The sequence below is a fragment of the Plecotus auritus genome, assembly GCF_963455305.1.
Source record: "Plecotus auritus genome assembly, chromosome: 1".
In the NCBI taxonomy this organism is placed as follows: domain Eukaryota; kingdom Metazoa; phylum Chordata; class Mammalia; order Chiroptera; family Vespertilionidae; genus Plecotus; species Plecotus auritus.
The window spans coordinates 97,312,561-97,323,687 of record NC_137770.1 but is presented as its reverse complement, the minus strand read 5'-3'; the positions used below and the strand labels follow the sequence as shown (position 1 = coordinate 97,323,687).

General features: G+C 54.2%; 1 protein-coding gene across 2 annotated transcripts; it reads left to right on the top strand.

Moving 5' to 3' along the window:
- Window positions 1-427: 427 nt before the first annotated feature.
- Window positions 428-3,695, top strand: NKX2-1 (NK2 homeobox 1; the record flags this gene model as incomplete). 2 transcript variants are annotated; one of them, XM_080660459.1, is made up of 4 exons in its annotated part: window positions 428-451; window positions 837-973; window positions 1,665-2,050; window positions 2,956-3,695. In XM_080660459.1, 4 exons carry the CDS (start codon window positions 428-430, stop codon window positions 3,693-3,695), a joined length of 1,287 nt encoding a protein of 428 aa, XP_080516585.1. The 2 variants fall into 2 exon arrangements, with proteins under 2 accessions (XP_080516585.1, XP_080516586.1); XM_080660460.1 differs by lacking the exons at window positions 428-451; window positions 837-973 and adding an exon at window positions 1,433-1,563.
- Window positions 3,696-11,127: the final 7,432 nt, after the last annotated feature.

The window sequence follows — 11,127 nt, the reverse complement described above, 5'->3', positions numbered from 1 at the left end:
CAGGAAACCCACTTCCTCCTAAGCAGTTTCTTGCTCGCCGGATGAGAGGCGTCCAATTGAAGCAGAATGATCCTCATCTACTAATATCCAGCGTGGCCACAAAGCGACTGGCCATTTACGCTGCCACTTTAAACAAAGATATTTGGTTATTCCCGAGGAAGCAAGTGCACTTTTGCATGGCTGAGCTCCAGGAGGAGGACAGCCTCAGCCCAGCCTCCCGCCCGCTGGGCTGCTCGAGCCTCGGGATTCGCCCCCTCCAGGCCAGCTGGGCCCGCGGGGGTTCAGGCTCAGTTCACCCAGGACGCTCCCTGCCCACACCCTCCCTGAGGCACCAGAGGGGAGATCATCGTGACCCTGGGCTCGGGTGCTGGGGCTGTGATGTCCTTGGCAAGTCAGCTCCAGTCCCAGAACCCCGCGCCTCCAGGCGATGGGCGAGGGTCGGGGACACCAGGTTTGTTTGAGGTGGGGCAATTTAAGTGACGGCCCCTAGCGTTACCCCCCTCCCCGCTGCCTCCCAGCTCCACCGACTAGTGACGTGCTTGCCTTGGCCAGGGGGTGGAGGTGGGGAAAGGGAACCGCGGGTGGGGGGTGGGGGTGGCGTGTTGGGGCGGCGGGGGGGGGGGGGCTCTGGTCTGCGGAGAAGACCCTGAGCTGGAGGGAGGGACGCGGGGATCTGGGCAACCTCCCGTAGGCAGCCGTTCCCCTGCTCAGCGCCCCCTCCGCCCGCAGGGAATCTCTCCTGGGTAGAGAAAAAGGGGGCGGGGAGCAGAGGTGTCCCTCTGACAGGGGCAGAAGAAGACAGACTGACAGACACGCAGCCACCAGTGCGGCTCCAGGGTTCGTCCCGACTCGCAAGCTCCTTTGCTGGCGATTGGGGCTCTGCGCCGCGACGCCCGATGTGGTCCGGAGGCTGTGGGAAGGCGCGGGGCTGGGAGGCCGCGGCGGGAGGGAGGAGCAGCCCCAGCAGGCTCAGGTGAAACCCCCCACTCAGCCCTCGGCCCCCTCCCTCTAAACACCTGCCTCCGCCTGGGGAACCCCAACCAAACTGGAGTGGTTCACTTTGTAACTCCGAAAGTTGGTTGCAAAGCAGCATTCACCTTCCAGCCTCACCACCATCCCTCCTCCTCGGCTACTCCGTACCCCACCTCTTGCCCTCCCTCTCTCGGTCCCCTCCTCCTTTCCCTCCTCCGCCCCCCTCCCCCGCACGGCGCCCGCACCCCACAAAGTAAGGGGACAGGGGGGTGGGGGAGGGGGAAAGAAATGCTTCGGGTAGAGTGTCTGTCCCCCCCTCCCCTCTTTCTCCCTCTTTGAAACCTAAAAATCCTGACAAGTGAAACTTAAAGGTGTTTACCTTGTCATCAGCATGTAAGCTAATTATCTCGGGCAAGATGTAGGCTTCTATTGTCTTGTTGCTTTAGCGCTTACGCCCCGCCTCTGGTAGCTGCCTAAAACCTGGCGCCGGGCTAAAACAAACGCGAGGCAGTCCCCGAGCCTCCACTCAAGCCAATTAAGGCGGACTCGGTCCACTCGGTTACGTGTACATCCAACAAGATCGGCGTTAAGGTAACACCAGAATATTTGGCAGAGGGAGAAAAAAAAAAAAGCAGCGAGTCTTCGCCTTCCCCCTCTCCCCTTTTTTTTCCTCCTCTTCCTTCCTCCTCCAGCCGCCGCCGAATCATGTCGATGAGTCCAAAGCACACGACTCCGTTCTCAGTGTCTGACATCTTGAGTCCCCTGGAGGAAAGCTACAAGAAAGTGGGCATGGAGGGCGGCGGCCTCGGCGCTCCGCTGGCGGCTTACAGGCAGGGCCAGGCGGCGCCTCCGACCGCGGCCATGCAGCAGCACGCTGTGGGGCACCACGGTGCCGTCACCGCCGCCTACCACATGACGGCGGCGGGGGTGCCCCAGCTTTCGCACTCCGCCGTGGGGGGCTACTGCAACGGCAACCTGGGCAACATGAGCGAGCTGCCGCCGTACCAGGACACCATGCGGAACACCGCCTCGGGCCCCGGATGGTACGGCGCCAACCCAGACCCGCGCTTCCCCGCCAGTAAGTGAGGCCGCCCCACTGCGGGGCCGCGTGCTAATCGCGGGAGGAGAGGGGAGAGCCGCCGGAAAGGCGCGGCGCCTGCCGGCTGTGCGCCGGGAATCGGGGTGGGCGGCCCGGCAGCGGCGCCAGGGAGTCGGGCGCGGGAGCTGGGGATTCTTCCCCTGGCTGGGCTGAGGGTCCAGGAGACTTGGGAGCGGGACTTTCGGGCAGGGGCTGGCATTCGGCGTCTCCCAGATGAGGCCAACTAGCAGCTCTGCTCTGCGCTGGAGACCTCGGAGTGCCCACGGAGGAGCCCCCTAACTTAGGGAGTGGGAGCAAGCGGGGTGCCTAGAGGTGCGGCCTGTCCGGGCGGGAAGCTCCCGTGCACGGACACGCTCAGGCGCCGGGCGGCCTCTCCCCAGTCTATCAGGTGGGAGGGCGCGCGGCTCCAGAGCGGGATCTAAATGGTCCAAGCAAGTGCCCGCACTGGGGCTGACAGGAGAGAGCGGCCAAGACGCAGAGCGTCCGGGGGCTCTGGCTTTCTGAATACCTCTGTCTCCTAAACTCCCAAAGTTGGGGTCTTGCCGTCGAGCCCCACCTCCTGGCCTGGGCCCACTTCGCCGCCGCCGGGGGCCCGTTAACCCCGCGACTCCGGCCACGGTTGGGTACGAAAGGCACAACTGTGTTTTTTTGGGTGGAGTACTGAGACTGCGGGAGGTAACCGGGGTTGAGGCGGGAACTCTCCAGTCAACCCCTCGACGGCACGGCCAGGGCAGGCGCTGGAGATCCCCGCTGCTGGGCCTCTCAGGGCGAGGCGGCCTAGGTGAGGAGGGCGCCGTCGGGGCCCGGCCGGCCAAGGGCCCGGATGGGAGAGGTGGCCTGGCCCGGCCTGGCCCCGGCCGACGCTGTGCGTTTGTCGCTTACAGTCTCCCGCTTCATGGGCCCGGCGAGCGGCATGAACATGAGCGGCATGGGCGGCCTGGGCTCACTGGGGGACGTGAGCAAGAACATGGCCCCGCTGCCAAGCGCACCGCGCCGGAAGCGCCGGGTGCTCTTCTCCCAGGCGCAAGTGTACGAGCTGGAGCGACGCTTCAAGCAACAGAAATACCTGTCGGCGCCGGAGCGCGAGCACCTGGCCAGCATGATCCACCTGACACCCACGCAGGTCAAGATCTGGTTCCAGAATCACCGCTACAAGATGAAGCGCCAAGCCAAGGACAAGGCGGCACAGCAGCAACTGCAGCAGGACAGCGGCGGCGGTGGCGGAGGGGGCGCCGGGTGCCCACAGCAGCAGCAAGCGCAGCAGCAGTCGCCGCGCCGCGTGGCGGTGCCGGTCCTAGTGAAAGACGGCAAACCCTGCCAGGCAGGCGCCCCAGCGACGGGCGCAGCCAGCCTGCAAGGCCACGCGCAGCAGCAGGCACAGCAGCAGGCGCAGGCCGCTCAGGCGGCGGCGGCGGCGATCTCGGTGGGCAGCGGCGGCCCCGGCCTGGGTGCACACCCGAGCCACCAGCCAGGCAGCGCGGGCCAGTCTCCGGACCTGGCGCACCACGCCACCAGCCCCGCGGCGCTGCAGGGCCAGGTCTCCAGCCTGTCCCACCTGAACTCCTCGGGCTCGGACTATGGCACCATGTCCTGCTCCACCTTGCTATATGGTCGGACCTGGTGAGAGGACTCTAGGCTGCGCCTAGCCCAGCACACAGCCTCATTGCTTCCCCTCCTGCCCGCCATACACACCAAGTACCCGGCTCTCCTAGCCTAGCGCTTCGGCTTTTCTAAAGAACCTGTCCGGTTTAGACCAAGGGAAAAAACACAAAGACCAAACTGCTGGATGTTTTTTCTTCTCTCTCTCTCTCTCTCTCTCTCTCTCTCTCTCTCTCTCTCGATTTTTTTTTAAAAGAAAATAAAAATCACCAAGGGAATCCAATTCTTTAAGGAACCTTTAAACAGAGAAGGACATGACAAGAACAACTTTCCAGGTGTCTTTTCGGTGATTCCGATGGTTTCCCACGCTCGGGCAGGGCATCATTTGGAGAGGCCTCTATGCTGACATGGCTCTGGACTCTAAAGATCACAAACTTCACTCTGGGTACGCTGTGCCAGCATAGTGGACTCACTTGTAAATACCAAGATGTCTTTGAAGGGGAGATGGGGGCTGAGGAGAGGAAGGACACTTCCACCGAACCCACTTGTCGCTGACACAAAGGAAATGCCCCCCTCCCGCAACCTTCTGCTGCCTGGCTCAGCCTGCTGGCCCTGGCTAAAACTGTTTCATGTTTGATGTGAACCTGTAGCTGTAAAATGCTGTCAAAAGTTGGACTAAATGCCTAGTTTTTAGTACTATGTACATTTTGTTGTAAAAAAACAAAACAAAACAAAACAGTCCCTGTCCCATCCCCAGCCCATCATATTTTTTATGGGCACTGACAAATCTGTGTATATTATTTGGCAGTTTGGTATTTGGAGCGTCAGTCTTTTTCTGTTGTAACTTATGTAGATACCTGGCTTAAATATAGTTCCTAAGAAGCTTCTAATAAATTATACAAATTAAAAAGGTTCCTTTTCTGATTAAAAACCCACTTTTTGTTTGGTTTTGATTTGGCTTTAAATGGCATTTTTGGTTGGAGGGGGCGGTCATCATTGGCCTGAATGGATTTGAGTTGTTTAGGGTCTCAAAGGATCCTGAACCAGCTAAGGAGTCCTGGCCTTCTGCCTCAGAATTGAGTAGAACCAAAACTTGAGCAGTCCTGGACTTGGCAATAAAGAGGAGAAAAGCTAAACTACTTCGTTCAGGAGGGAAAGGGAGAAAGGAAAAGAGCTAGACCAAAGGACTAGTTTTCAGAACCAGGCTTCTGTTTTTTGAAAGTATCTACTATGGTCTTATAGAGCTAAGCCAATTACCCTGAATGAGCAATTATTATTACTGAACTGGTTGCCTCTGTAGATTTCAGAATCAATCTTTTTTATTTCTAACTCGCAGCCTAGTCTCCTTGGAATTAGAATTTGGTGGGAGATGGTTCTCGAAAGTGGAAAAGTCTGTTACCGGTTCTGTTTCTACTCTGAAATGGCTATCCCCATCCAAGGTTGGCCACAGATCCCTGCTTTTCCAGGCCTCTCGGGCCTGGCCTCGGGGCAGTGTCCTGGCCTCGGGAGGTGTCCAACTGGGCTGCTGGCCTGAGGACACCCTCCTCCCCTTCTGACAGGACTTTGGGAGCTGGGTTTTCACTCTTTGTTCTATTGGTTTCTATCTCTGAGCTTCTAAACCTTATTTTTTACTTATTTCCGATTCTCTATCTCTCCCTGACCAACCTACCCCCAGCAAAAAAAAAAAAAAAAAAAAAAAAAAAAAAAAAAAATTAAAATCTTTAATGTTTCCTCCTTCCTCTTATTTCATGGTTTCTTTGATGCCCAGATGTAGCTATTGGGGAACTCTTAGGGCTACCTGGGGAGGAGAGGAGAAAGTAGTGGTTCTGAATAGAGAGAAATCATAGTACCAGGATGGGCTGCTGTCCCTTCCTCTTCAAACCCTGAAAAACCTGCAAAGAAACCTGGCAAGTGGGCTGCCTACAGATGCCCCTCCCAGCATTTTTTCTAGGACTAAAAGTGTTTGATTATGGGGGATTGATTTATATTTATCATGTACTCACTTCTTGTCTAGAATTTCAGCTTTTCCCTTCTTGCACTCCCTCCCCCATCATTTCTTCCTCTCTTCATTTTATTGAATCGCCACTTCTCTTCTTGACTTCCACCCTCACCCCTCAGGAACTTTTAAGGGAAGTCCCCAGGCCTCAGGCCTTTTCCCATTACTGCAGTCCTCTTGGTTGACTTTCTCGGGCTTCTCTCTGATGGTGCCTTGGGACTGGGACCAGGATGGGCTTCCTCCCCTCGGATTCTGGCTGCTTGAGATCTGTTTCCAATATCCATAAGAGACTCAGGGATTTAGAAAGGATGATTGGTTGGGTCTAGGGAGTGTGCTAGTTGGGAGAAATTTCAGCAGGTCTCACCTTTTGGAAAACAAGCAAAAATCCATGACAGGGACATTTATATACTTGTGTTGGAATGGCAGTAGTGGTCCTGGACAGGGTGTGTAAGTGGTCAAGCCACCCAGCTCAGGGCAGGGAGATGTTTGGCTCTAAGGTCCCAATTCCGTAGGTGTGAGAACTTCTGATCAACATGGCCAGTGCTCAGCAACAAGCCTGGTGGGGGACAAAATGGGCAGTGCCGGGCAAATGGCCAGAGCCGCTGCCATCCCGCCCTATCCTAGCCGAGAGCAGGTTTCTGACAGTCACAATTTTAATGGGCTGTGGTACTCTCAGCAGTGGATGGAGTATCTATCAAATGCCTTCTTCATCCCTTTGGCTAGAAAGAGCCAGTTTAGTTTGAAATCTGTTTATTTGTCCCGGGAACTGCGGATGGGACGGATACAATAGGGCCTTGGGTCCACCAGCTCCAGCTCCTGGCCAGGAGACTGTGGCTGCAGGAAGCAGGTTTGGAACCCAATTTGAAGCGTCTTGATAGGGAAGTAGGTGAAACCTCAGTGTAGCCAAAGACGCAACATGGAGACACCCCCTGCCCCCCTGCAAAGGCCTGGAGTGGACCTCCTCTAGGACTCCAGTACCTCTGGCCTGGGTCAGTTCTGGCCTCCCCTGAGGGAGAAATCAGCCTTCTGAGGATGTTCCTGGCCCTGAAGTGCCTGGAAGAGCCCAAAGCTTCCCCAAGCGTGGCGGCAGCGCAATTCTCCCCGAGATCCAGGCGAGGCTGCTGAGCACCCTCCCCTCCCCCAAGCACCCTACCCATTCCTAGGCCCTGATGGCTCGGGAGAGTGGGGGAGATTTTGCAGACAGCATTCCCCCTTCCCTCTTCTCCCCCACCCCCACCCTGCCCTGTAAACAAGAGGACTTCCTCGAGAGCCCTGGAGAGAGGCTCTAGTGGCTCGAGGCCTGAAACCCCAGGCTTGGCTTGTTTGATGTTTAGCATCCCAGAGCGGCTTCCCACCCCCGCTCCAGCCTGGGAACCCGGTTCTGTTGGTCCGAGAGACAGGACAGCAGCCCTCTCAGCTGGCAGGGCCCGGGGCTGGGGACTGAGCCGGGTTCAGGGGAAGCCAGAAGAGCGGGGCATAGAAGCTCTGAGCCGGTTGAAGAGAGTCTGGGCTGCCGCCTCCACCAACAGGGGCCAGAGCAGGTACAGCAGGAGTCCTCGAGGCCCGGAAGGGGGTGAGGGGCCGGGAATGCCTCAGCAGCCCGCAGCGGCTCTGGGAGAAGGACTGGCCGGTGGGAAGTAGCTAGCTTAAAATGCCCCCGCGTGGAGTGGGAGCCAGGCCACAGCCGACTCGGCGGGAAGCGCTCAGGACTCTGACTCCCGGAGGCGGGGAGGCCCGCGCGCTCCAGTCCAAGGGCGCAGGAGGCAGCCCCTCTTCCCACGGCTAGGGCTTGGCCTTTCAAAGAGGAAGACTTGCTCCGGAGCCTTCAAAGGGATTGTAAATCCTCCGGGGGCTGGGCGAGGCCGAGGTCTGGCAGCGAGGCCTGCGGTTTTGAAACCCCAGAGAGGAAATCTCAGACTTTAGAGGCCGCAACGCTCTCCCAGCGCGCTCCCCGGCCTGTGCGCGTCGCTGAGGGGCTATCTCCCGGCGCGAGGGCACAAAAGGTAGCGCGAGTCTCTTCTCAGGCGACCCGAGCGAGATAAGAGGAAATGAGAGCGGGGTTTTCTGACTTCCAACTCATTAGGGACCAGGTAAGGTCAATGCTTTCTCTATTATGTCTTTATCTTAAAAGCGGGTCAATTTAAGATAAGGGAAAAAAAGCCCAGGATCTGTGTGAACTGTGGTGATAAAAACTGACCCCTTTTCTGAACTAAAAGCAAGCCAGGCAGCCCATTCATTTTCTATAAACAAGAGAGTTGTGAGAAGCTGCTGTGAATTCTGATCGAATGTCTCCTCTCTCCAGACATCGCCCCCCGCGCCCCGCCCCCCCAACTGTTAGCGGGGGAGCAGAGTGAGCAGCGATGTTATTTGTGGAGAACTGGAAAGCCTGCTGGGAAATGTGAATCTGAGATTAAATGGCTCCTAGGCATGGTTTGCTGATTTGTTTGTTTCAAATTCGGCTTTCTTTTGGAATGGAAGGAAAATGACAGACTTGAGTCCTGAGAGGAAAGAGGCTGAATGTTTTCCTTGCTCTGCCCGGAGAACCGGACACCGCCTTCCTCGGGCGCTCCCTACCTTCTTGGTTGGTGTGCTTGTGGTTGTGCAATTGTATTTTTGCAGCTTCGGGCCACCCTCCGTGGGGCCATTTTGGGCTCCTGCCTCAACTTAGAGTTCAGAAAGTTTTCTGGTGCCTCTTTGGCCAGTAGCTTCTGGAAGGAGTGTCCTATCCCCGAGTCGCCCTCTGTAGTGAGCTTGTCCACTCAAGGGGCTGGAGGAATTGGGTATGGATGGGAATCAAGACTGGTTTACTGAAGGGGAGGTCCAGGGTCTGCATGCCTCCGCCCCGGTGTAAATGTGTTTCTGAACTTTTCCTGATGGTTCTCAGAGGAACGGAGGAGGAGCAGGCTGTGCCAGAGCCCCGAAGCCATCGCTGAAGTGGCTGGCTGCACTTCCCACTGACAGTGACCTAATGCCCTACTTGGAGGGCATCTAGGAATGGCCCCAGGCTCCTCATAGGATAATGTTTCCCATTTGGCCTCTGCTTCTTAAACCTGTCTTGTCTTTGTTATTACGAATTGTAACAGTGTGGGGAAGCATAAGATTTAAATCCATTCTCCCGTTTTATTTCTTTTTAGTTACTTGCAGGGCACTGCAATACAATCAATCACTATTTGTGCTCTGCTTGAAATGGAAATAAATATTTTAAAAATTGCGGGCAATAGGCCCTTTCCTCCAACACAATAGTGACATCTAATTCTGCCCACTCTGTATGTAAGGATAAGTGGTTGTCTACAGACACCTGCCTGTGTATGTATCATAGGAGTACACACACACATACATCTATCTTACATGTCTATTTTATAATAGACTTAAAAATAAAAATTTTAATATAGGATTCTCTTATAGGGGATCATGGAGAACCTGTTACATGCAAGAAAGTTGAACACATTTTTATTACATCAATTAAGTTGTCATGTGAAACTGAGTTTCCCTGAAAAAAAATCAAGTAAACAAAAACTTTCCTTAGTTTTGCCAACTTTGAATTGGACCATTAATTTAGCTTCACATGAAATGAGAACTAATTACATTATGGGAAAATATTAAAATTGATTCTTAAAGAAAATGAACTTGTTGCCTGAGACACACAGCTGTAGCTGAGACTTCTTGAAGCAATCTATAACAAAAAATGCTTTCATTTGTTACACCTACATCATCCACTAATGAAAATCATTAATATAAATTGTTTGTTACTACTGCCAGTTAACAAAAACAATAGAAATGTTTCTGACCCTTGTTTGCAGCAAATGTTCCCTGCCCCCACTCCCACCCTCCATTCACGGAGGGCAGGTCTGAGTGTAGTCTGACAAGAAAAAGTATTTCGTGCATTTCCGGGAACCCTGTCTTTGCTAGATAGAATTGTCAGTATCACCAGGCTGTTGTGTTAAACATTGCATTTCTAGGGATTTTCATGATTTTTGATAGTGTCCTTCCTACAAAGATGTCAGGCCACATGAAGAGTCATTGGAGACCCTGCCCCAGTCGAGAAGCCCAGTAGTCTTTCTTGGGAAAATCAGAGAATGGCAGGGCTTCTGCATTGCCTAGCACTCTCCCTCCCAATGCTGCTGCATGAAGGTGTCCAGAGCTCTAGGAAAACAAGGGTTTATTTGGTCTGAGTGCCACCGATTTATCTGATCTCCCCAGAACACACAGGGCTGAGTGCGTGCGCTCAGATGTAAACCTGGGAATTACCGTAATGACACGAAGAGGACCGAGAGAGAGCTAGTGCCCCTAAGCTAGCTGCTGGCTCTGTTCTAACTTAGGAGACCAGGTCGATGTTTTAACACATCTGGCTATGCATGTGTAGGGAGTGAACCCAGCCAGTTAGGGTCCCTGCAGGCACCCCCAAAGCACCAGGTTTCTAAACTGGCTTGGAGAGGCAGGCTCTTTCAGAGGAGACTCTGCAGCCTCAGAGGATTAAACCTCTCTCCCCACCAGGCCCCTCCACCTTGCCTGGAGGTCTGCAAGGGTGGGAACTAAGGGAGGAGGAGTGAGCTGGGCATGAGGGCTTCATCCTTCCCTCCTGAGTGTGCTTCAGAAAGAATTGCAACCTTTGCAGCACAAGCGTGCACAGAGCACACCACCCCCTCTAGCCAAGGCCAGAAGCTGTAGCTAGTTCATTACTACTCACGAACCTGTGATATTAGCGGAAAAGTTGATTGCTGCTCCCTGGCAGGACTGCTGAGGCTGAAGCCTGGGTGTGGTAAGCTTTGGAAATGCTGCAATCCATCATACCCACAACTCACACAGCAGATAATGCTCAGATATCTGTCTGCACATCACAAGGGCTTCAAACAGAAATTAAACAGGAAAACCTTTGAAAATATTTAACAAAAAGTCAACCCACCCACAGCCATAATCTAGCACTAGATGGAGGCAAAGAGAACATCTTTGAGATGTATGGTAACATACAAGAACTTCATTGCATTCCTAACAGTTGACATTAACCTTTTTGTATGAACTGTTTTTCAACAACTACAGTGCCACACCAACACAAAATTAGTTGTTGAAAATTTTTGACATGGCTGAAAACTTAGATTTTGTTGGTTGGGTATCTATGGAAACTTGGAGTTTGTGTTTATGGTTCTGCCCATTGGTAAGACAAGAGAGGGAAGGAGAGGGGACTGGAAAGGAGGAGAGGGGAAGAGGGAAGGACAACTGTGCCTGGGAAAGTGTGTGGGATTCTGCTGGTGCTTTTTACTTAGCTGAGTCTTGTGGTTATAGCTGGTCTTTGGGTCAAAGTGTTGGGGCAGAAGTGGTAGAATGTGTGGTGTGTATGATGTTTCTGGAGTGATGCTAGTGGGGAGGGGAGGGGAGCCGGCTGGGAGGCAGTGTGTGTACCACGTATTTGCCTCGGGCCGGTAATACAATGGCCACGTAATTATCCAGCTGAAACAGGCCCAAA